General features: G+C 40.0%; 1 protein-coding gene across 7 annotated transcripts in view; it reads right to left on the bottom strand.

Moving 5' to 3' along the window:
• Positions 1–28: 28 nt before the first annotated feature.
• COMT (catechol-O-methyltransferase) overlaps positions 29–25,180 on the bottom strand; it is a 30,558-nt gene continuing 5,406 nt past the window's right edge. For all 7 annotated transcript variants that reach the window (XM_010581666.1, XM_010581669.1, XM_010581667.1 and 4 more), the window contains 4 exons: positions 15,447–15,729; positions 13,486–13,679; positions 11,372–11,503; positions 29–8,792 (listed from right to left, as the gene is read on the bottom strand). In XM_010581666.1, the coding sequence (XP_010579968.1) occupies positions 8,613–8,792; positions 11,372–11,503; positions 13,486–13,679; positions 15,447–15,729 (789 nt within the window). In that variant the 3' untranslated portion in view covers positions 29–8,612. The remainder of the gene's footprint in view (positions 8,793–11,371; positions 11,504–13,485; positions 13,680–15,446; positions 15,730–25,180) is intronic.

The following is a 25,180-nucleotide window of genomic DNA, read 5'->3' as shown; positions in this document are numbered from 1 at the left end:
TAAAAAAAAAAAGGCAAGTACCAAGAGCTTTGTATCTTCTTGAGTATATTAAAAATTTGACATGAATACATATATATAAATAAATAAAAAAATCTATATATCTATATATATATATTGTTGTGCAGAGGATAGGTTAACAAAACCATGTAAAGTAGTTTGCAGGAGAGGGAAGCCTTTGTTGATTCAGGGAAAAAGACCGATGCCAGAAGCTGTCAGTGATTTGGATGATACATGTGCTCCTTCGCACCCTCCCTTTTTGACCCTCATCTTCCACGTACGTTGCAGTGGTCACTTCTGGATCCTGGGGAAGGTGAAGTTGTTTGGAGCAAATTAAGATAGCAAAGATTTGTTTTTTCACGTGCATGAGAGTCCTATTGGGCCAAAGATGCTCAGCGGATCAAGGGAAGCAAAGAGATACATCTGTGATTATCTGTGTCGGGGCAGTGTCTCTCTATGTGTAGACATAAAGTGTGGCAATGAAACCAGATACATAGTCTGACTGTATATTATATCAATGGTGCTCTTTTCATACTTGTTCTGCCAATACGCGGAGACCCTTTTAACCAAGCTACACAGAAGAGTTTTATATCACTTTTGGTTATGTACTTGGTGTATTCTTTTTGTATATGAAAGGATTTTTTTAAAAATGTTCAGTAATAGCAATGGAACCTGCTTTGTAGCTGATTAGAACAGTGTAAGAGAAGGGCCGTGCTGTCAGTCTGTCCCTGATCTACTTCAAACCATATATTTACCAAAGGAGTCTGAGCAAAAGTTCACTTAAAATAAAGACCTGACTGTTGAAAGGAGTTTCTGCTAAGACTTTGTGATTTAGTTATTGTACAGGTATTTCAAAGCCAGCAAGAGGTTAACAGAGAAGACTGCAGGAAAGGGGAAGTGAAGTGACTAGGGGCCAATCATGTCCATGACCTCCTATGCCAGATATCCCATGGCTCTCAGTGGGACACTACAGGGACACTCAAAATCTGGATTGGAATCTACTTTGGTCTCTGTCATTAGTGGGTTAACGACACCGAGGAGTATTTGAGAAGCAAATTCAGACCCTATCCCACTTTGCCCCCAAAAGTCCTTTTCGTATTTAAACTGCATCCTGTGATAAGCAAACCTCCCTGTCAGGTTAGATGGCATTGGCCACCCAGGGTCATTGTACCAAACTGTTCTTTGCTTTCCTGGGGGTAAGTGTTCATGGCAGCCAGCGTAGCTGTGAGCTGACAACATGGTTTATTGCTACAGAAAAGCAAAGGATGGTATATCAAGAAGTCAAATCCCAAGTCCATGGGCCAAGACTTCCCCTGGGGATCCCATGTCTTGCCCCTGCCCTTCCCATGCCTTACAATAACAATGAATTCCCAAGTATGTAGCAATAACCCATCATTTACATTACTGTGGTTTTTTCTTCTCACCAAACTGTTGTTTGGATATTGAGAATGGAGAATGGATTGGGGGGTCACTTCCATGTGAGATTATCGCCTTGCATTATCAGCCCACCAGCTGAAGTCCAAAGCAAGATACTTTGAACCAGGTCTGGTGATTTAATGTCCTTTTTATCTATGACCACAAGCTCACTTGTGGAAAGCGCTGGTGGGATGTGTGCCCACACCTGCCGTTACCTCTCCCCTTGTTGGCACAAGTGTGACTGGCTGTTTGAGCTATTCTGGGATGTGGGTGGATGAACCCGTAATTGTTGTATTTTGGCAGCAGGGACTGTATGTAAAGGAGGGCAAGTGGCAGTGTGCGTGACTAAAGCTGCAGTACGGTCTAGAGTCTCCTGCTAAAAGGCAGGCAGTGCTTTTTAGGGCTCAGGTACGTGACCTCCTCTTTTCCTGTTGGCTCCACTGTGAAAACTGGAGGGAATCTGCCTGCAAAGGGCTGGGGTAGGAGAGATTTCTACCTGCAGAAGTTCTAGTGGGAGAGATGGTTGTGGAAAGAAGCGATGGTGTTGCAAGACTCCTGCTAAAGAGGAGGAGGAAATTTGTTGGCCCAGTGAGGGCTGAGATAACGTAGGGGGAGAGGGAGACTTCTGATGGCAAGTAATTACTGCAGAACTTTCTTCCCAGGGAGGTGGTTTGCACATCTCCCAAGCATCTTCACTAAGCTGTGGACGTTTAAAAAACACTGTGTGTCAAGACTCCCCTGGAGAAGCATCAAGTTTGGCTGTTGAGTGTGTGAGCAATTGTACTTGTGCTTACAGCTTCCCAGGTTGATCTGTCTGTCTGCAGAATCTGAGGAGGAGAGTGGAAAGGCAAGGCTTTAGGACATTTTGTTTCTGTCTTGGAGTTAAGTAGCAGCTTAGCCATAAGCGTAACTTGACAACTCAAGATGTGTTGCCAGCTTGAAATGCTTCCCAGGGAACAGCTTGGGCAGCCATAGGTCCTGATCTTCAGAGTCTTCTGGGCAAAACACCTGCCTATCCTAGTTAGACTCTTGTGCACTCAGACATGCCAATTCTGAATGCATCTGTATCAGGAAAGCAAATCTTGTCTCTGTTGCCAAGACACCACAAAAGGGACTGACTTGGGGACTCAGAACTCACTTGCTCTAAGTGACACATCAAGAAAGCAGGGGGCGGCATGTTTGTTACAGCAGATGAGTAAGTTCTTGCCAACTCTGAGGAGTAATTTACAGTAATGCTTTCTAGCATGCAAGGCTTATGCTGGGCAAAGCAGTTTTCAGTCCTGGAGTAGTTCCATGAAATTGAAGGTGGTGAGTTACCTTCTGTTACTTGCCTTAAAGTTGAGCATATAGGCTCAGCTACGTGTGAGAGGCGCACATCTTAAACTCTTCAAGTAAGCAAAGTTTCAGAAGCCAAATGGGGCACGTTAGAGTGGTGATAGCCTCTTCTGCTGTCCAGCTGCCCACTCCGTGAAAACTGCAGTGTGCCAATGCTTCAGCCAGCATTTTTGTGCTGTTGGGGTGGAGTCATGCTCTCACAGTTTTTGAAGGTGTTTATATAGGCATAGTTTCTCGCAAAATTTCAGATTTGGTGGGGGGTTTGATGCCCCTAAAATCTGGTGTTTCCTTATCTTTGACAGAGAAGTTCTGTGATTTATTGGTACCGTAACTAATCTAGTGCATTTAAGGGGAAGGTATTATGAACCTTTTTTTTTCTGTCTTAAGTTTTACGTCAGGGTAGGATGTTCTGAAGTCCAAGGTGAGGAGGAAGATAGCGCAGATACTACAAGGCCTGCCAATCTGGTTCTTACTGTTCAGAAAAACAAAATAACTAGACTAAGAAGCTTACTGGTAATTAGTAGCTAATGTGTTTGTAACTATCATGTGCCTTAAAATTTTCATGGTAGGAGAATAAAAAAAAAAAATCAACAATGTGTTTTCTGTAATATTGCTCAACATTCTCTCTGTAGTTTAGACTGGTGGGATTTTGCATTGTATTTACACTGTACTATAAACTGAAACACTTAGAATGGTTTGATTTTACAAGTATGGAGAGGAAAAAAAAGGTGGATTATGCTTTTCATAGAACAAATGTTACCGTGACAGAATGTATTATTATTATAGGATCTTTCCATAATGCAGACAAGTAGAATGCTTGTTAGAAACCAGGTATGTAGGATAACAATTTGGTGTGTTTTCAATAAACCATGCCTGGAAAGAATACACGTGCCATTGGTTATCTTTTTGTTACATCAGCTATCTCAAAATATTCTTTGGCTTTGAAACAGCAGTTTTCTGTGGCAGGGGATTATTCAACCCTAGCTCAGGTCAGCATTTGGTGTTAGTAAAAGGTCAGTGGTAATGAGGGCAATTGGACTATCCTTTAAACTAGTATAGCTGAAAAATTTTGATTCATTGCCATATGCTGGAGTTGTAGCACAGAGTCCTGTAAGGACTGCAGATCATGGTTGTTTTTTTTTCTTTTTAATATACAAGCATATTTCTGTGGGAAAGACATCTGCGTCGCTGTTCAAAGGCCTGCACATTTGAGACCACAAGCCTAATTTGCTGATGACTTTTCCATTTGGGAAGTTATTAACCTTTCCCAATTTAGTCATAAAATCCATGTAACTTTACAAAGATTTCACATTTCTGAAATGTGTGCAAGTATTCTCATAAATATAAGTGTGTAAGAATAACAGAAAATCTTTATGCTTATTGTAGCGATGTATGAGGTTTGGTTGACATGAGAAATTGTTATTTTGGGCATGTGCCAAATAATTTACAATTGTTGCTGTGTGGGGGAGAAAAATCCGAATACTTGAAAAGTCAACCATGTATTTCAAGTAACAGCTAGTTACTGACAGATCTTAATTCTCTTGAGAACTGCCTCTCCCTGGCACATTCATCTGTGTTGATAAGATCAGTAGGGAGACTAATGCACCTAAACACATCATACTTACTGTTATGCCTTTGTGAAGCATGACAAAAACCAGTAAATCTTGAGTGTTCTGCAAGGTCTTACAGATAGAGCGGAGGTCAAGTTTTCTGTGAGTGAAAGGTTGATGAATCATTGCTAGTAACAGAGTTTGCCATACGTTAATTCCTGATTCACAGGAATTCGCAGCACTCTGAGGTTCCATCTACTTGCAAATGGTTGCAAACAGCACTTGGAAGGTCATCTTCAGCTTGCCTTCCCTCCTTATTTCTTATGTCCTGAATGTCCCCAGGAGTTTTGTAAAATCATCGGATTCTGTTCTTGCAGCTGGAGGATCTAGTTTCACAAGTGCTGTGGTAAGATGTGGGCTCCTGGGTTTAGTGTCTTGCTCCTAGGTATCATCGGTGTTCCACTGCAATGAGGAATCTGATTTTTTTTCTTTGTGGATGCACTAATATGGCAATGAATAGCAGATGCTGTAGGTAAGGTACTGAGCTAAAACAAATATGTTGTTTCTACACCTGACCTTTTATAGCTGTCAAAGTGATTTCATTTCCAGCTTATCACAGGTTGGGCAAATGGAAGCATCGAGTCCTGCAGGTGAAAGGTTAACCTGGTAACAACAGGCAAGAAATATCATAGCCCTCATCTGTTTCAGGTTTCAGGAGCGTCTTGGGGGAATATTGTGTCCTCATGGGTCTCTTCCCAGTGTCTACTGTGAAGGTGCTGAAGCACAGCAATGGCAGAATCTCATTCTGGTACAAGCCGCCGGGATTTTTTACAATGGGAAGTTGTTTTATAGTGGGACCATTAACAGCTGTAGAGACAGAGGTAAAGACTAAAACTCTTTTACTATACTTTTAGTGTGTGTGCACAGCAAACATACTTAGCTGTTATTCCTAAGTTACCTTATAACTGATTCCTAATTGATTTGACTACTTAACCAAATAAGCACGTATCGCTGCCGTGGTGATGTCATATTTGGTGGGAGAGTTGGGATCTCAGTGGTCTCTCCCTTGCTGCTATTGTAGGGGTTTCTGTATGTTCTCTTCACTGCATCTAATGTTTGACTCATTGCTCAAAATTCTTCAGTGGGGTGCTCTTCACTTTCTCATACCAGTGGGAGGAAGCACTAGCTCCTGTACAAACATATGATGACTGCTGTTTGCTCTGATGAGTAATTTCTGCTGTAAGGATTGCTACATGAGTGCTGTTATGCTCAATTTGGTATTGAATTAGGAAGCGAAAGGGACTAGTGCTGCATTTGACTTCCTCATAAATCCTCCTTCTCTCTTGTACACTGATTTAAAGAATCAGTTTGATGTTTTGAAATACAACATCATGTCCCTTTGAGGTTACAGAGAGGCTCTGGCAGAAACCAGACCTCGCTTTCACGTGTTGCCTGAATCACTAAGACAACCTAGAGAGTAGCTGTCATTTGGAGAATACATCTCAATTACCAGTATTTGGCGGGATCAACCATTTGTGACAGTTATGAGAATTTGCTGAAAGCTGTGTGTTTTATGGGAGTTCTTTCCATTGGGAGCTTTCTATCAGTGGTACGGTCTCAGTGGGCAGTCTTTGAACACATGCTTCTGGATGCACAGTTCCATACCTGTTTTGTGCAAGAATAGGTTGTGTTTTCTAATTGCAATAGGCCGATGTTGCGGTAATACTCAGTAGGTTTTTAGAATATATTTGAATTAGAAGATCTGTTGTCAACCTTCTGCTTTTCCCAGAATTCAAAGCATGACTTTATTTTGAAAAGTAACTCTCCTCCCTGGGAGATTTCACATTTACGTGTCAGTGACTCCAGATCATATTTGCTCAACTGACCAAAAGCCTTTTTTTCTAATTGTCAGTCATGCAAACTGAGTCAGGCTTTTTCCTTTTCATCCCTTGCCACCAGTAATTAAGAGCATTTCAGAAGCGTGGTCAAGTGGAAGAAATTTTCTTGCATATAGAATTCTGTAAATAATCTGATAATATGCATACTGTGTTTATTTTTACAATTTGCCATGTGGGAGATCCTTTCTAATGAACTAAAATACCTTTTTTTATACTAAAAGGTGGCTGTTACATTTGCACGTATATTATACATGCATTATTCACTAATGCATCTTTTGAAATATTCACGCTAACTCTACAGGTTCCCTCCTTCCTTAATTTTCTTGACAGTCTCTTGGACAGTAATGTTGGACATTAACTAGCAGTAGGAATGTATTTTTCTGATCCTCTGTTGTAAAGTGCAAAACAGTCTACCTGTTTACCTTACGCATCCTTCAGCATGTATCTGAGACTTTGGCTTGTTTATCAGTATGTGCTAAGTGCCCTGCAATGGCAGGAGTGTCTGCTTAGGTACAAAGGTGTTTAAAACTAGAAACAAAAGAGGATTCTTTGGAGTCATGACCTTTAGGTGTATAGAAAAAAATTCTGGTCAACTGTATGTATCCCAATTCTCCAGTGTGCTCTAGAAGCATGTGTATGCCAGTAAATGGACTTGAAGATCACTTTCTTTTGCAAATTTTGCAAAAATTGCTACTAAGCAAGCTTACAGAATAAATCATTGACTCACAGTGTGGGATGGAAGTGTTAGAACTCAGGGTCTGCTCCTATGCAGGACAGCACAACAGAGTCACAAGGGCTGCTTCTGCATAATCTAATTCAGTACAGTAAATCTTGTGTCTTTCTCAATGTGACACAGTTTAAATTGTTAAACTCTGATAACGTTGCCTTCTCATATCCCTGTGAAATGCACACATTACAAGCTGGCTGGGTCACCATGGTTTGCTTGGTCCATTTCTAAACTGACTCTGTCACCTTAGCCTCTTCTAGTTTTCTTTTATACTGTGCGGCAATTCTCTGTTACGCTCTTTATTGGTGTCTAGTGGTGGATTTTTTGCAGCACACAGGCCAGGGTAGATATCACTTCAGTAAGGTGGGCTATAAAAGGAAGAAGCTGATTAACAGGTCTGAAAGACTTCATAATGGGAAGGATGAGAATGGTTATCCCTGATTTTCACTCTGATTTTTAGCTGTTGGATCTTTCTGTGGCTGTTCCAAGGCTGGAAATCCCATGTGCAGTGCAGAATTTATGGGAAACAAAGGAAGTCATGTGCCTGCTCTATTGTTTTTTAGTTTTTATTTATAAATGCAACCATTGTCTCATTATATAATCACAGCAGGACATGCCAGGAAATGCCAGTGGATTTTTGCATTGTTCAGGTGAGTTAGAGACTTCAGATTTGGCTTTGTATCTTCTCAGTGACAACCCTCAGTATTCACATAGTGCTAACACCACTGAGGTTAACCGGGTTGTGTAGGACCCACCTGGCAAAACCCATTCTCTGGTCTTTATTTTTATACAGCATCTTAAACATACATAGTACTTCAGAGTAAGCAGCTTGCCCTGCCCCTAAAAAGCACACGCTATGTATATACAACATAATGAGAGGTGAGTAAATATGAGGGGATAAACAGCATTTTCTCAAGGTCTCTGGTATTATGTATTTTTGGTGGATTTTTTTGAAAGAGCCTGCTCCTTTTGTTATCTGTCTGTTACTGTGTTTATTTTAATCTATTTACTACTTCAGTTTTCCTTACCTCTGCATGGGCAGATTAATAATTTTATTTGTTCATCTTCTGCAAAATTCTGTTTTATTTTCTCATCATATACGGGTCAGTCTTCTTTCAGTGCGTGCCCTTTTCTCTCGCATAGAGATGATTAACTTCTGCAGTAAATATGCAAAAATATGTCTGATATAACCATAGGAGCCTTCACTGCATTAAGTGGCATGCTAGTAATTTTGCAAAATCAGGGCTCCTGAAATGGTCTTTTCTTGCAACATGCATGCTTTTATCCACTCTTGATAATGATTATTCAATTTAGCTTGGGGACACAAGTCTTCAGAAGCTGCAGCGACTTTCTCCACCCTACCCTAAGCCCAAACTGTGGTTGTTTGGGTCTGAGCTCAAAATGACAGTGTGTTGTTCAATGATGTGTTGGTCAAAGCAAGGCAATGTGCATCACCTTGGGTTTGCTGAATTATGTGAAACAATGGAACAGACCTTTGAGCAGTTACCCTACTTACTCCTGACCTTGGTTTCCACCTGGCCTACAATGATCTCCACTAGCGCTTGCTTTAATTACAGGCTCCAAAATAAAATTTAAAAAAAAAAAATAAAAAATTAAAGCATGGACAAGTTAACCCGTACAGTTGCATTTACGTTATTTAAAACAAAGGTTGAGTATTAATAGCTGTCTTTATCCCAAAAATACAGCCTTTTCCATAGCATCCCCCACTTTCATATATTCCAGATGAGATGGGTAGTTAGTGCATTGGAAATGGGGGTTGTTGCGGATATAGTTAAGGAATTCTGGAGCTCCTGGGAAGATGATATTGTCAGCCAGAAGAACCGAGCCCTTCCTCAGCAAGTTGCATTCCTAGAAAGAAGAGAAATTGCTTCACGGTGGCTGTTAAGCAGACATTGGCTTGAATGTAATGTGCTTTCATGTTAACCAAGTCATACTCAAGTGCCTGCATCCAAAAATCCATTGTACTACGGATTTGGAGGGAAGAAAAGACAAGGGAGAAGCTGAGTAACTCTCTGATCCTTTGTGGTCATGTTTAATAAGCTGACTTTTTCTGTTAACACAATCAGTAGAATGATAGAGATGCTGATAACATGTTGGGTCATTCAGGTTCTGAAATAGCAAATCAAGTGCAGTGGAAGTGTGCAGTTTGCTGCTCAGATTGTTTCCAACTATGTCTATATGATCAGTAAGATAGTTTTGTTTTGGCTCTCTTGCCTAATGTTTGAAAATGGCTTTACTGTTGCATTAAAATGTTGCAGTAGCTCTTAACATCATCTGAGAGACCGGCATGTACCAGTCTGCTTTGGTAGTCTCGGTCAAACTCCAAAACCACTAAATGAATAAAAGACATTTCCTGTGCTTTTTCTTCCTTTAATCTTGTACAACTTCCTGCCACTTTGTTCAGGAGCTGGGCATGAAGCAGGGTTTGTGCACAATGAAGATCACTGACAAATTTCCACAAGGCATAATTAACTTGCAAGATTCACTTCAAGTGCAATGTTTATCCTCAGTAAACCTACAAACCTAATTTTTACTGGTATTTTTGTCTAGTAGAAGTTGCTTATCTGAACTTACCAGCTGTTTTAAAACAGCCTGTAGTTAATCAGGCTGGTTGTTATCCTGTGTTTACAGGCAGCAGTTGCAGCCAAAACATGGGGTGGTTTTTGTCACTCCCGGTATATTAGAGAAGTCCTGTTGATGAATGTGCTGTGGAGGCTGTTTAGCTTACTGCTCTTGCCTCTGGTGACTGAACATCAGTCAGCACAGTAGAAGCAATTCAGAGACATGGCAAATATTCTCTGGTCTGTTGCATAGCTTATAGAAGCCTACCAGTGACAACACGCTGTATTTTCCACTGGTCATCAGGATTTCAGATGCTCTTTGTGTCAGGCTTTTCTAGAAGTGCATGAAAAGGAATGCTGTCTGGGCCACTTTCAATATGTGTTTCATCTGAATATTTTATATACATATTTCGTATTCACTATTCATATTTCAATACATGCCAAAATTGCACGTTAGAAGGTTTGTAACATCTGAGAAAACGTGGAGATCTTTTCTTCAACTTTCTCCTCTTAATTTCTAAGGTGGTTTTTTTTTTAAGCAAAGCAACTTTGTCACAGTTGCATCAGACTGACCACTATGATGGAACTAAGCTACCTGTTTGTTTTGGCTGTGTTGTGAAGGTTAAGCTCCCTCTGATAAGGATGCGCTAGCTCTTCCCAGTGGAAAGAACTCAGTCATCCTTACAAAGCTAGTTAAAAAGAAAACATTCTCTGGGTACAAAATAACTGTAGGGAGGGAACATTTTCTTCAGCTACTGCTGTGTAAATTCAATACTGGCTGTTCATAACCCCAAACAAATTTCCTTTCAAACAGCTATCTGGAAGACAGGGCTGAAATTAAAAAAACGGGGAGCCTGGATGAGAAAATCATGTTGTAGTCCTCAAGCAGGGGTCAAGAAGAAGTTGGCAGGTTCTCAATGTAAGAGGCAGCCTCAAAAAAAGTGGATTTATTTGTGAAGAAAATAATTGAAAAATTACACTTCCATACAAATAGTTAGGCAGTTGTAGAAAATTTTATCAGCCTGCAGCTCCAAAGCTAGGAGACTATCTGTATATGCTGTGTTGATAGATACAGATGTTGTGAATCTCAGTTATTTAACACTTGAAAATACCTTCCTATTGAGAAGTCCTGTAGTAGTTACCTCACTTATCATTGCCTGCTGCTGTTACAGCCAACTTGTTTTGTAATGCTAACAGTAATGGTTAAGGCAGGTTGGGAAGAAATGAGCATAATTTTTCCACATTCAGGGCTGGAGGTAGAGTAGCACAGCACTTCCCTAGCAAGTGCCTGACTGGGGCAATCCACACTCCTCCAAAGGTTGCTTTGCAGTCAATTAATAAGGTGGTTTAAAGAGTCCCAGAAAGGTGATACCCAGCTGTGCTACCAAAATAGGATTTCATCAAAAGGCTCTGCTGGCACCACAGACCCATGCAAAAAAAGGAGTACCGAGGAAATTAGAGAGGGGGAGCTGGGATATGCAGGTCCTAAGTCTCACCTGCTCCAAGGATGAGGATGTTTTGGGGTCAAGTGTTCCAGTTAGTGACCATGCATGCAGACACTCCTTCTAGGGAGTGTAAGACCCAGACCATGTACTCTGCCAGCTGGGATTTCTACTGCAGACTTGTTTGTTCAGGAAACAAAATGGTACAACAGTATTTGCCAAGTCCTGAGCTATGTAGCGTTAGCAATTGTCCCTGACAAAAGTTTGGGATCCTGTCCCGCAAATCCTCTTTTCTTGTAAGGTTGCTATTTTGGCTACCATTCTTCATTTTACAGAGGATGAGGTCCTTCATAAAGAATATAGGCCTCACAGACTTCAAGGCATTTGCTACTTTACTTTTAAGACTGGAATTGTGCAAACTGACCTGAAGTAGGATGGTGTCTGGTGTGTACCTGTCTTTCCAGTGGTCTAGAAAGACAAAATCCAGAGTATCCACTTCATATTTTTTCTTCAGCTGGGGGATTATTTCCTCTGAAGGGCCTTCGAGGAGTTTTACCTGAAATGCAAATCCATCTGATGAATTGTGAACCATTAAGAAAAAGCACATGCCTCTAGCTTATTTTAAATTGTGGCTAGACATCAGTGATCCTGATTATAGCTCAATATTGCCTCAGTTTAATTATTTCATAGAGCTAGATCAAGTGTACTTTTTTCTTTTTGACAAATCAACTCAGTTACGTTCCAAAATATGGGTTTGGGTGGTTTTGTGGTTTTGTTTTTTTTTTAATAATAGCAGAAAAAGTGACCTGTTGTTTCTGTTGGATAATGTGATTCTTTACTGGTAACATGGGAATCTCCTGTTGAAAACAATACTTTTAATTACTTTTTTTAGTTACATCTCAGTTGTATCTTGTAGTCCAAGGGAAGGAAAAAATACAGAGAACAGGTTAGTTTAGAACAACGCTGGAGGCTACAGTATGTAGAATTGGTATGTCCAGTAGAGGGAGGAGGCAGGACAGAGGCTATTACATCTTCCTCACAGGTTTATTGGCATAAATACTGTTAAACTGAAAGAAGCTGCTGCACACTGATTTGTTAAGCAAGCGCCATATACTGTGAGCAGAGGGAAAAAATGGCAAGGAAATCTCTCTGGTTTATGACTCATAGCTGATCAGGAGATTAAATCAGATGGGGAAAATGCAATTTTAGGTGTCACTAGTACTTCAGGTCCTCTTCAAGAAGTTAAATGCATTAGAAGATCTCACGTTGGGATTTATTTCCTCTAGTTTTATCATCTATGTTGAAGGGAGTTGTCTAGTTGAATAGACAGGCACTTCTTAGGCATGAATCCCCTGACCTGCTGTAGATGTCTGCCTTGGGCTGAGATGGATTATAGACTGGAAATACCTGCATCTCAACCAACTGTACAGAGTCAAGACACGTCAGATTGCACAAAATTTAGGTATATATATTGTGACCAACTAGATTTGGGTAAGTACATCTCCTCTGAAGTCCATAGCACATAATGCAACTGCTTCTTGTGAGCTTTTGTAATAAATTAAACTATGGTTCAGTTTTCTGTTGTACTCAATCTTGACACTGATTTGAACCTTTCAGTTTATATATAGAAAACCAATATTCTCGTCTAGCTTTTGAGAGGTAACATAGTGAAGTCCTCAGCTGTACTGCTGTGAGAGGTCAGGGACTGTAACTAGGCATGGAGCTAGTTAAATTAGTAAGGACTGTGGGTGCAAGAAAAAAAAATATAAAATGTCTATGAATAAATGTTGGACAGAAATCATAGGCTTCTGATTATCAGGAGCAGGAATCTGTGGGGTAGTCTTGTAGTTCAATAATGGCAGTAAATCTAACCAGTTTTGCAACAGTGATTACTAATTTTACGAAAAACTGTGTGTGCTGATGTCCTGTGACTATAATAAGTAAAATAACTGACTCCGGAGCCTCCCTCCAGGTCTGTATTTTTCTTACAGTCACTATGTGTTTTGAAAATAGCTCTCAGCAAATGGCCTGTCTACTGTACTTACCAGTGAATAGTGAAGAGACCAAACTGGAAGATGAAGTCTAAATGCTTTCAAAATGTTAAGGAGATATGGATAATATATGATCGTTTCTGGTCTTGCCCCTCTGAATCTTCATCCTGACACACGTAGCAAAGAACTCTGGCGAACAACCCTGATTGTTTTGGTCATGCACACATCTTGATAAACCTCAAACTCTACCATGACTCCCAGCTGGGTCTGCATCGTACTTGGACACCTGACTGATGCTAACAAATTTAGCTCACTTGAACTGTATGTACAAAAGAGCAGACAACTTTGGTCCTCTGCATGGACACTGGTAGCTTTTCCCTACTGTCAAGCCTGATGGTTAAACTGTGCATGTTCCCAAACACTTAGGGTGCCATACTTGCTTGACAAGTAAAAGACAAATTTAAACCTATTATTGTTGTTTCTATAGATAAAGTCCCACTCTCTATGTATTGCTTCCTCGTACCAACCAGAGACAAATGGTATTTACCTTATCTTGTACTCCAGCAAACTCAATCATCTGTTTAGCTATAGCAGCAAATTCTGGGTTGAACTCCACAGTGAGAAGATAAGCTCCTGCCTTCAGTAGCCGAGCAATCCTAACTGCTGAATAGCCACAGTATGTTCCCAGCTCAAGTGCAACTGATGGGTTGACCTCTTCCACTGTCTTGTCTAGAATTAAACCTGAATAAAATGGAAATAGGTTAACTTTAACAAAATCAAACTGGTTCACAAACAGAAGAGCAAGTTAGTGACAAGAAACTTACAATGTCCAAGTACTACTCAGTTGCTCAGGACATTAAAAAATTAAGGGTTGATATATACTCTATCCTTCGCAAATTGGCTTATCTGTGATTAAGTTGATCATGGATATTCTGAGTTTCAAAATGCAAACTTTCAACTAAAAAAAAAATATCTTAGCTTCACAATATAAACCTTTCTGAGTAAGGAACTGCCGGAATTAACTAAAATATTTATAGTGTTACAAGGGAAAAACGCAGTGTTTTTTCCAAGAACTTATTGCAGAAACTGGCCATATTTGTGAAAGGTGTAACTCCTGAATTCTGAGTGCTCATATTTGTTGCAAATGTTACATGCAGCAGTCTGATACAAAATTTCTTATCCTAAATACTTGTTTTTAAAGGGAAAAATAAAAGTCTAGTTATAAAGTTGCAAAATATTTGGATGGAAAACATTAGTCAATTGTTAACAACAAAAAAATGTTCCCCAAAAGAGATGACAATGTACTATATTCAGTCCTTCTGAAGAAAAGGGTTTATTTGTGAGAAAACTCTCTCTTCTTACTTGTATGGCTAGAAACTTGATAACTAATCTGAAAAAGTATTTGAAGGGATTTTACACTGAGCCATGGAATTTTTCAATGTACATACACATTTCATTACATATTTTCCTGGGTGTCACTTGCTTATGAATAGTGTGATGATGCTTGCATCTTGAGATCATGTGGTCACTCTCAAAATCTTAGGCACTAAAGATGCATTAACTTTGATGGCTCTCATCTGAGGAAATGTCATCTTGTCAGAGCAAAACCAGAGTGAAAGTCTTAAGAATATAATCCCAAATGATCAAAGTTTAGAGCTTTAAGAATTCCTACTCAGCCACCACCTACTGTTCTGTTGCCCTAAGCATCCCAGCCTGGTATGCAGAAGAGCTAGTTTCACAAAATGTACCCATGACAGGGAAGCATTTTTATTACAATGCTTACAGTTGTATTTCATTAGCTATGATAATCCCAGATGAAGCAAACTTCCCCTGCAATTTCCCAGCAAGAGGTACTTTTGTGTTGAATTCATAAGGGACCATGTTAACATTTTTCCATTATAGTATTTTGAAGATTGTCACTTTCATGCAGCTAAGAAAAAAGATATTTTGTCCACATATTTTCCTTTAGGAGGCAAGAACATTTACTTGCTAAGCAGCAACAATGCCTGATAGCTGCTTTTGGGTACTACATGGGTAGGATTTCTCCCCTCAATGGTAACTTGTAACGTATGGTTGCATATACAAAATTCAGAGAGTTTAAAATACTTCTTTTTTCAATTTACTATCTTTTGGTTAAGGATCTGAAAGTACTTAACATAATGAATTATGCCTTAAGGCCACCCTGTATAGGAACTGCAGTATAACACAACCCTATAGTTTTCCCATAAACTGTCACCCTCTGCTTACATACTTGCAATGTACACAACATACAAACCCAGATTTGGTCCTCTGACTTCCTGGATTACTCACTGGATACCCCTCCTCAAAGATATCTATCTGCACAAGCATGCATTACTGTTTACAGAACTACTCTGCTGACCACAAGGCTGTTGCCGCTTTATTTTTTTTTTTGGCAGCAAATGGAAGTTACCGCGTGAATACAATAAGATGTCCTATACTATGCTAGTCTTGAAGGATCTTTCAAGTGCTGATCCCTGCTGCAATTACCTTTCTCATCGCCCACATTCATGGCCCACTCTTTCTGGGAGCAGTACTTATCTATAGTGTCCAGCACACTACAGGGGTCTCCTCGGACTGCATTCTGCAGCACGAAATTTAAAATCCTCTGTTCTTTGCTCTGATTCATGATGAAATTGGTTATTTTCTCCCGGATTATTTCATTCCAGATAAGGGCTGCAGTGGCGTTTTTCCTGATGAGCACCACAAAGACCAGCAAAACGAAAAGCAGGATGAAGACAATGAACAAAAGGACTGAAGAGCTCTCCAGCATCTGGAAGGAAAGAGAAAAACAGCCCAGGGTTAAGGTGGCACGGGAGAGAGCTATCCTTTTTGTAAATATTAAGCTGAATAACTCACAACCAACTGTACTGAACAGGAACACACAGAGTTTAATTATTATATTGTCCAGAGTAGCTGAAAATTACTCTCTGTCACTTGATAATGGATGGTGCTCTGTGGCACACCCTTTAGAAGTCAATTTTACAGGCAGTCAACAAGTAGCTTTATTTAATGCTCTGGTCCCTTCCCCCACACAGCTGCTCAGTCCGGGCTTCAAGCATGCCACTGCACAAGGAGCCTCTCAGCATCAAAGCTGTTCTAACCATTTTTCAGAGGATTTAAAATCTTAAATTAGAGCCTGCATGTGAACCCACTCTCCTAATTTTTGAGCATTGGGAAACTTCTAAGCTGGCCTTGGTAAGAAAATATGGAATGTCACCCTTCAATTTTGAGCACAGTATCAGCAGAAACTGGGCACTGTTAGGTAACATTCTTTTTCAAATCAGTCTACAGGTCCTAAGTTACTACCTTGCAGGCAGACCTCTTTGCTAGCACCTGCCCTTCTTGCCTGGTCTGCAGAGAAGCTGAGCTTGATGTTTCAGTAGGACTCAGCCTGCCTCCTTCCTTTCAGAGCCTGCAGCACAGGTACCCAGGTGGAATGGTTTACAGAAGACAGTAGCCTTTTTCCTGCTTATAAAACCTTTGACATGAGCCATCAATCTGATACTTTTGAGAACAAGACACATTTCCTTTTATAAAGTAGGGATGTTTTCTCACTGGTTATAAAAACCTAAAACTGAATCCCTGAATCAGAGAAGAGCCCAGGCTCATAAGATTGAAGAGATGTAACAAAAAGGCACAATGTACTTCTCTGATGGGCCAGCTCAAATTATCTGATGGGATTGTGCCTATTCTCCCCCTGAAATTCAGTGCCATAGCTAGAGGTGCCTATGTGTGTGCAGCATGGGTGGTGTGTTTCTGTTTGAGAGTTAAGGGCATCTGAACATAAAGCTCAGCAGATGGGATGCATGTCACCCTGTACAGCTCAAGCAATAAATCCCATCAAAGCCATTTACTCTGATGGATTTCTGACAAGTTAGTATAGAGAAAGGTGCATTTGGTTCCATGCAGGAGTCACAGCACAAAAGATCTGATAAGGAAAGAGTTCTTAAAGTTAAGGAATTGATTCAGCCTTTGAGAGGGTGCCAAACTAAGGGTTGTGATTTGCCTGAGGGTTCTCTGCATGTGAAGTTCCCCTCCTACAACCCAAAACACACCTCATTCCTGATGATGTAGCTTATAACACCTCCACTTTTCCACCTCTGCTTCCCACAAGCAGGGGCTGACAGTTGAACTCTGGGAGGAGACCACAGGTTAGAATGTGCTCTAGTTAGTATCAGGATGAATGAATGCCAAGTTCATTTGTTCTTTAAGTCTAATTAGTCATTTGAACACAGGTCTAAACAATTCAGAATCAATTTCTTAACCTCTGCAGGCTGGCTTGAGTTGCACTGGTTTTTAAACTGTTATTTTTTAAGAACATGACGCTCAACTCTTTCTAGTCTCTGATTCTTTCTATTAAGTCTCTTCCTCTCTGAGCTTGCTAAAAACAGTGAACAGTTTCCACTTGCACTTGTATTAAAGTTCCACCTACCTGGAGTTCAGCAAAAGCATTGGTCCAACAGGTGCTACAACATCCTCAAAAGTTTTGCCTAGTTGCCCAAGACCAGAGGTAAAGGGTCTATACGATTAGCCAAATATTCCCCCAGATCTCTTCCTACGTGTTCTTGCTTCCCTTTTTTGTTTGTTTCCCCCAAAATTGTCACAGGAAAATCCTAAATTTTATGGGTGGTTAGACCTCAATTCTGTAGTGGGACTTGGCACATACACATTACACATGGGAAAAAAAATCTATCCCACTGCCTTAAGTTTTCAGTCATTACGCAGAACACATTTTGAGTTCAGAAGATGACTGAGTTTCCATGGAGATATGCTCAACCTACAGTACAGCTGATGTTTGTTCACCCATCCACTTATCTTAGTTGCACAGCAAGTATGATTTGTTTGGAGCAGATAAAAGCCTATTTCTCTTGCTTTTAAGTATTTACCAATGTCAATGCTTACGTTTAATGCTTTCCTTGCAAAGTCTGACCTGAGATACTTCCTTTCAGGGCTCATCAGCATCATTAGCACATGAAAATCTTGCTTCTTGGGCTTTCTGAATTTTGTTTCCTAGCTACTAAGAACCTGCTGCTTTACCTCAACAGAATCATCAAGGCCCGGCCCCCCACTTTTTTCCATTCTTAAATGTTATCACAGAGGCACTACCACTGTCGCTGATTGGCTCGGCCTTGGCCTGCGGCAGGTCCGTCTTAGAGCTGGCTGGCATTGGCTCAGACTTAGGGGAAGCTTCTAGCAGCTTCTCACAGAAGCCACCCCTATAACCGCCCCCCCGCGCTACCAAAACCTTGCCACACAAACCCAATACATCTGTCCACTGAGAAGCTGGATTGGGCTATATATCATTGGTTTAACAGAAAAATATCTCTCTGGCTTCACTTGGCTTGTCTTCACTTGGCTTTCATGGCTTGTTGTCATTGTTGGTGGTCATTGTCGATGGATTTGGATTACTGACATAGTTGAGAAATAATTATTCTGAACTGAACCGCAGTGAATGGATGGCCAGAAACCATTTACTGATGCCAGCAGGTGTCTAACCTTCCTGCCTTTGGACAAGGGAAACCATGTGAGCCCTGCGTGCCAGTGACTCACTTGGTGGCAGTCCAACCATATTCAGGTCCCTCTAGAACTGAAGACTGCTTGCATTCAGAATTATTTCAGACTACTGCCAGACATAATCCTCTGGTTACAATGGATACTTTGGCATCCTCTGAGTACAACTTGCCACAGGCTGTTGCTTTGGCACTACAAGATTCTGCCAGCGTGTTTGGGGCTGCCCTTCAAAGATCTGTTGGACAGCAAAAATGGATGATAGCTGCAGGATAAACTAGGTGGTGTATTTTTTAAGGAAAAGATTTCCTCCTTTATTGCTTAGCATAGATATGAGACCATTTGGTGAGATTTCTCAAAACAGGGAGAGAGAGCATCTGTAGGCTAACTCAGCCCCACTCCCTGTCCTGCAGGAATGCTGAGACTTCTTTTTTGGACCTTAACAAAAAGGACCTGCTTGACAGTAAAATCCTGCCCCTCCATTTTCACATTGTTTCCCAGGCATGGAAAAGTATCAGCAAACCAGATTTCCATTGTTTTATTTTCCCACACTGCTACAGGCTTTATACACCAGAATTACAAGACATCACATGCTCAAAAGCCCATGTATTAAAGAAGGACAGCTTCTTCATTGTCTGCAGCCTGTGAAATGTTATTTCTTAATGTATCTCTGTTAGCCAAAGCAGAGAAAAGCACTCAGATTAGACCTGCTGATTTTTAGTAACTTCAGCTGATCTCAAACAAATAAATACTTTACTCTCATCCTTACTTGGACAGCAGTATCCTTTTAAATATTTTGTTGTTTTAAGAATGCACTTTGTGCAGAGAAAGACACCTTGTTTGAGATGTACATGCCCTATCTTTTCAAAGGCATAGATTGCATTTAGGCTGCTGCCACCCATGGCAGGTACTGCAGTGTGACAACTTGATACTAAGATGCAACTAGCTTGACAAAAAGGTCTAAAGTGGGATATGCTTCTGAACCACGCAGATCGCCATAGCCTTCTATCTCTTCTAGCCATTCCTTATGCAAAAGCATGAGCAGGCTGACAGCCCTTTAGCTTGTCTGGAAGGGCAACTGATAGTTCTGCTGGGCCACCTGGAAAACAAATTCTGGATCTTCAGCTATGAAATCTTACTGCTTCAAGTTTACCCAAGAATCCCCTCTGAAGGCAAAATACTGACCTGCATTTCTCTTTGTGTCTCTTTAGATCTAGAGTTATGAGTGGCTGTTAGCATTGGTTTGTTTACATGTTTTGTGTAACATATGTGTCAAGAAGACAAAAAAAGCTATAAAGTTAAGCTCAAATGTGTGTGATTTGGGGATGGTCTTAGATCTAAAACTTAAGCAAGGAAGCAATTCAGCTTGGCTATTTCTATGATCAAGTGCTCAGAGGAGGGATCCATTTCTTACAGTGCCTCAGTTAGACCTTTGCACTTCTGAGTCCCACATGAATGCTACCATACGTAACAGCAGAGCCCACCTACCTCTACAGATCCTTAGAGGTTGCTCACAGGTAGCAACAACCTATATAGTACATGCTCCTTTTTTTCCATTCCTAGACAAGTGCACCTGGTTTTGCTGTAGCAAGGAATTTTTTTCAACTATTGGGGTTTTTTTATTATTATTATTGCTGTATAACACCCCAGCGCCTTCATAAGCTGGTGGTATGGGTTGTTCTTAGCAGAGCTCCTTTAGCAGACAATTATCCTTAAAACCACTTTCCCGAGAAGTTAAAAGGAGCAAAACAGACATATCTTGTTTTTCTTTTCTTTTCCTTTTTTTTTAAACACAGTTTCTTTTACAAAGTTTGTCCCTCTTAATTTCTGTCTTCTTAGATGTGAAAATAAATTTAGTGATAGCAGTAGGCTGTAAGAGCAGCCTGCCAAGAGCAAGATGCATTGGTGATGGTCATGCACGGGGGGTGGGGGGGGTGGAATCTGTACCAAAATAGGTAATTGCTTTCATATTCTTAGCTGGAAAATATTTGATATGAAAATTAAGTGCATAATTCAACCAATTTAAAACTACCACTACCTAAGAGACAGTCATGTTATGACAGCTTTAGAAAATGCAACTGTAATTTTAGCTTTAATGTGGATTCATGAGATTGATTAAATATGCAATAAAACTGAACTTGCAAATAGTCAAGTTTCCCATAACCATTTATTACAAGGCAGTCACTCTTACTATTTAATGCTTGTACTGAGGTTCCAAATACACAGGTTAACGCTGCAACCTCTTCTGTGCATTAGAAACACCATGATAAAGTAAGCCTTCTCTTTGAAAGCTAAAATTTAAAGTGGAAAATAGCAGGCAAAATGAAAAATTCAGCAACAGAATAAACAGAAAACTGGAGGGATAACATTATGGAAAGGAATGAATAACTCATATTACTAAATCTGCTTTTGAGAAGACAGAGTTTAAAAGAAAATATATTAAAATTTCATGCCCAAACCTGTCAAACTACTGACGAGTCTTTCTAAAGCACTGGGTTATTTTCTTATGCATGTAATCTTACTCAATTTGGCAGGTTTCATAAGACCAAATCATAACTTGACAATGCAGTTCAGCAGTTTTCCCCTGATGCAAACCATAATCAAACAATCAGCATTTGAATAGGAGTACCTCTGTTTCAGCTTACAGAGATTTAAAAAGACACTTTCAAAGAGAGAAGCAAACACAAATTGTGGGAATCTGCTGCCCCAACTTATCTGCCCCTGAAGATAAAATACCCAAGTCCTTCCTTCCAATGGCTATAAAAGAAACTTCAAGAGACTGGCTCAGCCTTAGGGATCTATTATTATGGCAGTAGTTGTTAAATTAGGGGATTCACTACCCCCTTACTATTATATGATCTCCAGTTTTTCTGAAAACATAAAAATGCCCATGTGATGGAGCACAAAGCAATACATCCTTTTCTTTATTCTTGTACAGGTGACTCCAGATATTTCACCAAGGGTTACAATAAGGATCTTTCAGTAATGCTATTTATCAGTCCTTCTAGTAAATTTTTCCATGTACTGTTAAAAAATAATTGGTCTTAGAACTCCCTGAAGTGAAAAAATAAGGATTAGAACAATTAGTAACACTAACTTTTAAGGTAACTCTGAGTAACCAGATGAATTTAAATTGAGATTTTTCTTAGTGTTTCATAAAAACTGTATGAAGTTTTCAAAACACTGTTAGAGGAAGGTGTATGGAGATTTGATCTAAACTACTGATTGCTACTGTTTCTCTCTCAGATTCCAAAACAACCTCCCTCAGCTAAAAACTGATATTTACTGAGAAGAAAAATAAACATGTTGAAAGTAAGCACCTTTAATAAGAACCTATGTCTTCGTGAGTTCCACACTCAGTGAATTAAAAAAGTATCAAATTTGATTATTTAACTATTCTGAAGCTGGGTTCATTACATTATGAGTAATTAACAAGACCTCATTTCCTACAGGTGCAACAATAAGAGATGACAGGTATTGAAATACTTGGGAGGTTGAAAACTGTTGGATAGAACACTTTACTGATCAAGGTGAATCCTTATAAGCCTAATTACAGAACCTCTCATTACAATTTTAGCTTGGATAAACTGATATTGGTTTGCTTTGTACTGAAAATGAAGTCCTAAATATAATCACAAAAAAATCTCTTTTACAAAGACAGCATATACATTAGACTGCTATACTCCAGGACTGGAATGAGAGTAAACTTTGTGATCCTGAGTCAGGGGACTTAAGGTTTGAGTCTCATTTTGGCAATATTTTTCTGATCTGATCTTGGGTGAGCTGCCTTACCTACATCTTTGTTGCCACAAGAGTAAATTGAAGTTACTGCTACCTCTGTAACTTTCAAGGTGTTATAAAGCTGAATTAATCTTTGTCAGAAAAGTCCTGAGGAAAGGCAAAGTGATTTTATCTGCATTAACTAAAGAGATCAATTTTGGGATACCAAGACAGCAAATGCCTATGTGACATTATTATTCTTGAGTTTATGGACAACAGGGAAAATGTGGAGACAAACAGTGCTTCAAACACTTTCCTTAAATGATTTCAACCTGCTGACAAATCAAGCCTTTGAGGAAAGATGATGATGCATCCAATCTTGCTATAATTTTTCTTGCATTTAATCTAACTGCCAAGTACTGGTTGGTTGTTTAAGAGTTTATTATGACCCTCCAAGCATCCAGACAGTACTTCAGCATTCTAATGCTAAAGGGTTTAGAATCCAATTTAGACTTTATTAGCTCACATAACCTGGTGAATGGGGAGTGTTTGGTAAATTTATACCATTCAACCTTTTTTCACAAAAGAATCTCTCCATCGGTCTGATGGTATTGAGGATAATAGAAATGGTCTACAATAGTAGAGTGCCAGGGGACAACAGGGCTTAACTCATTGCAAAGATACTGCTGTTAAGTCTGCAGAGAGAAAAATGTTATAATGCAAACAATTTTCTAGAGTTTTTTTACGAAGGCCATATAAATTAAGAGATTAAACCCTCCCATACATGTACCTGTGTGAAGGAGGTAGGTGTACCCTCTATTATTAGAAAAGGGTTAAAAATGTTTTAAGTTCAAACTCTTTAAAAGCTTTTGCTGAAATTATGCTTTTAAGTTTCTCATGCACTAAAGTATGTAGAGGATTTGCATATTAGCAAGGATATATTAGCTGTTTAAGAAACATTGTGAAAACAATGCAGAAGAGTCAGCACATTTCTACACATATTTTAACAATGTCTGTTGCTCTGCACTAGGCCGGAGATCTGTGCTGTACCATGACTGGGACAGGAGTTCCTGACTCTGTGTCCTATGCTGTCGCGAATGAGGCAGTCTCTGTTTTGTGATCTCTTCCCAGAGCAAAAAAGGCAGAGATTTTGGTCAGAAAGTCTAAACTAACTTCTGCCAAACAAATTGTATCCTGTTGCTGTAGGCAACAAAATTCAACAGCTTCATACTTTAGTACTTTTAAAGGTCAAAAAAAAATTTTTTTACCTCCTATTTTTTCATTATTGTTTATGTATTTTCAAATGAGTGCAACACTGTGAAGAATAATCAGGATATTGCCAAATGTGAATAGCTTGTGTTTCAACAGGAACTTAGTCTGGGAGTTTGACATTCAGATTTTCCACTGACATCATGAAAACAAGCTGAACAGACTTTACATAATTTTTCACTACATACTTCTTGCGTGAAATCTAAATTTCCCTCTTCCTAGGTTTTTCCAAATTACTACAGTTTAGCTTCACTACCATGACTACAAAAATTCAGACTTCTATAAATACAAAGTTCTGATGATTTTTTTTCCCCCTAAGCCTTTTGTCTTTTCTTTTTCCCTCTTCTCAGGTTGAAAGGAAACAAATACTTCTTACTGAATGAAAAGAAAAGAACAGAAAACTGCCTATTGCCTACTAGGGAGCCCCACCAACTATGCTTCATAAGGTTGTTTAAATCCATTCTCCCCAAACAGATTTTAATTCAGATAATTGCTACCCACTCAAAACTCCCTTCACAGTAGCCACTTTCTGTGATATCCAGTGCTATCACCCAAAGGAAAAGGTTTATATAATGGTTTATGTGCCCCATAAAGAAGAGCCGACTTCAGAATAAACTGCCCACACAGACAGGCCTCATCTCCATTCGACAAGCAGGTCCATGTGGATCTGTAGTGTTCTGGTCCAGACTGGCCTAGTGAACACACTGTACAATTAAAGCCAGAGTTTGAGGTGAGGCAATTCTTAAAGGATAATGCACTTTACTTGAGCAAACACAGCTTTTCAGGAATAAGATCCTTTCAGGTACCTCTAGGAAGCATTTGTTTCTAACAGTCCTTATTCCCACTCCAGAACTCCAGATGCATTTGTACTATTCATACTAGTGTTTGAGGCCAGTGGTTGGCTTAGCGCAGCTGAATTGTACAAATCCCACCTGGGAGGCAGTGGACTGCTAAAAGCAGAAAGTGGTCTGCCCTGTCAGCACACTAGGAGCTGGTCTGTAAAAAGTTTTCTCAGCTGAGATTTTCATGTTCCTCAGGGGCGTAAAACAAGCTGCAATTGAATGATTTTGTCCCAAATGAAGGTAGGGAGAAAGGGCTGGAAGAGGAAAGACCAAAATGGCTAGTTGCCCTCAGTATAATCACCTGTGACAGACCTATTTCACATTCTCTCTTTATATCACAAAGATCAAGGGCTCAATCCTCAGTGTCCCAAATCCCCACTGCGTGCTACTGCCCTGCTTCCAAGGCTACCGGCTAATCTAGTGTAAATCTGTCTCTCCCAGCACAGCTTTCTGCTCTCCACAAGCTGCTCCTCAGACCAGGGGGAGTGCATGACTGAAACTTGGTAGTGAGGACCCCCTACTGAGGAATGTGAAAGAGTAGGAAGGAAATCGCTGCTGAAAAGATGGCTTATTTCTATGGAAATGAACAGCTCTAACAGGCCAGGCAAGGTGGGATCCACCACAGCACAGCAGGTACCCAAAGCACTGCATGGTAAGAAGTTACCACTGCGTGGTAACTGAGACAGAGCAGGGCACAAGACCTTGGTCTCAAATCCTGACCAAATGCCTCCCCCCAGAAAAGTAGCTGGAGTGGGCATAGAGTATCTCTTACTTTAGCTAGAAAGTGCCTTCTGAGAAATCTCTCCTGAGAGAGTTTTAGCAAAACTGGTATGGATGGCCTCACACATTAAGATCTCGTTCCAACAACTGCTGCCAAAATTA

The sequence above is a fragment of the Haliaeetus leucocephalus genome, unplaced genomic scaffold (genome assembly GCF_000737465.1).
Source record: "Haliaeetus leucocephalus isolate CR32 unplaced genomic scaffold, Haliaeetus_leucocephalus-4.0 Scaffold802, whole genome shotgun sequence".
In the NCBI taxonomy this organism is placed as follows: domain Eukaryota; kingdom Metazoa; phylum Chordata; class Aves; order Accipitriformes; family Accipitridae; genus Haliaeetus; species Haliaeetus leucocephalus.
Note: the sequence above shows the minus strand (reverse complement) of the source record. Positions and strands in the feature narration are given on the sequence as shown.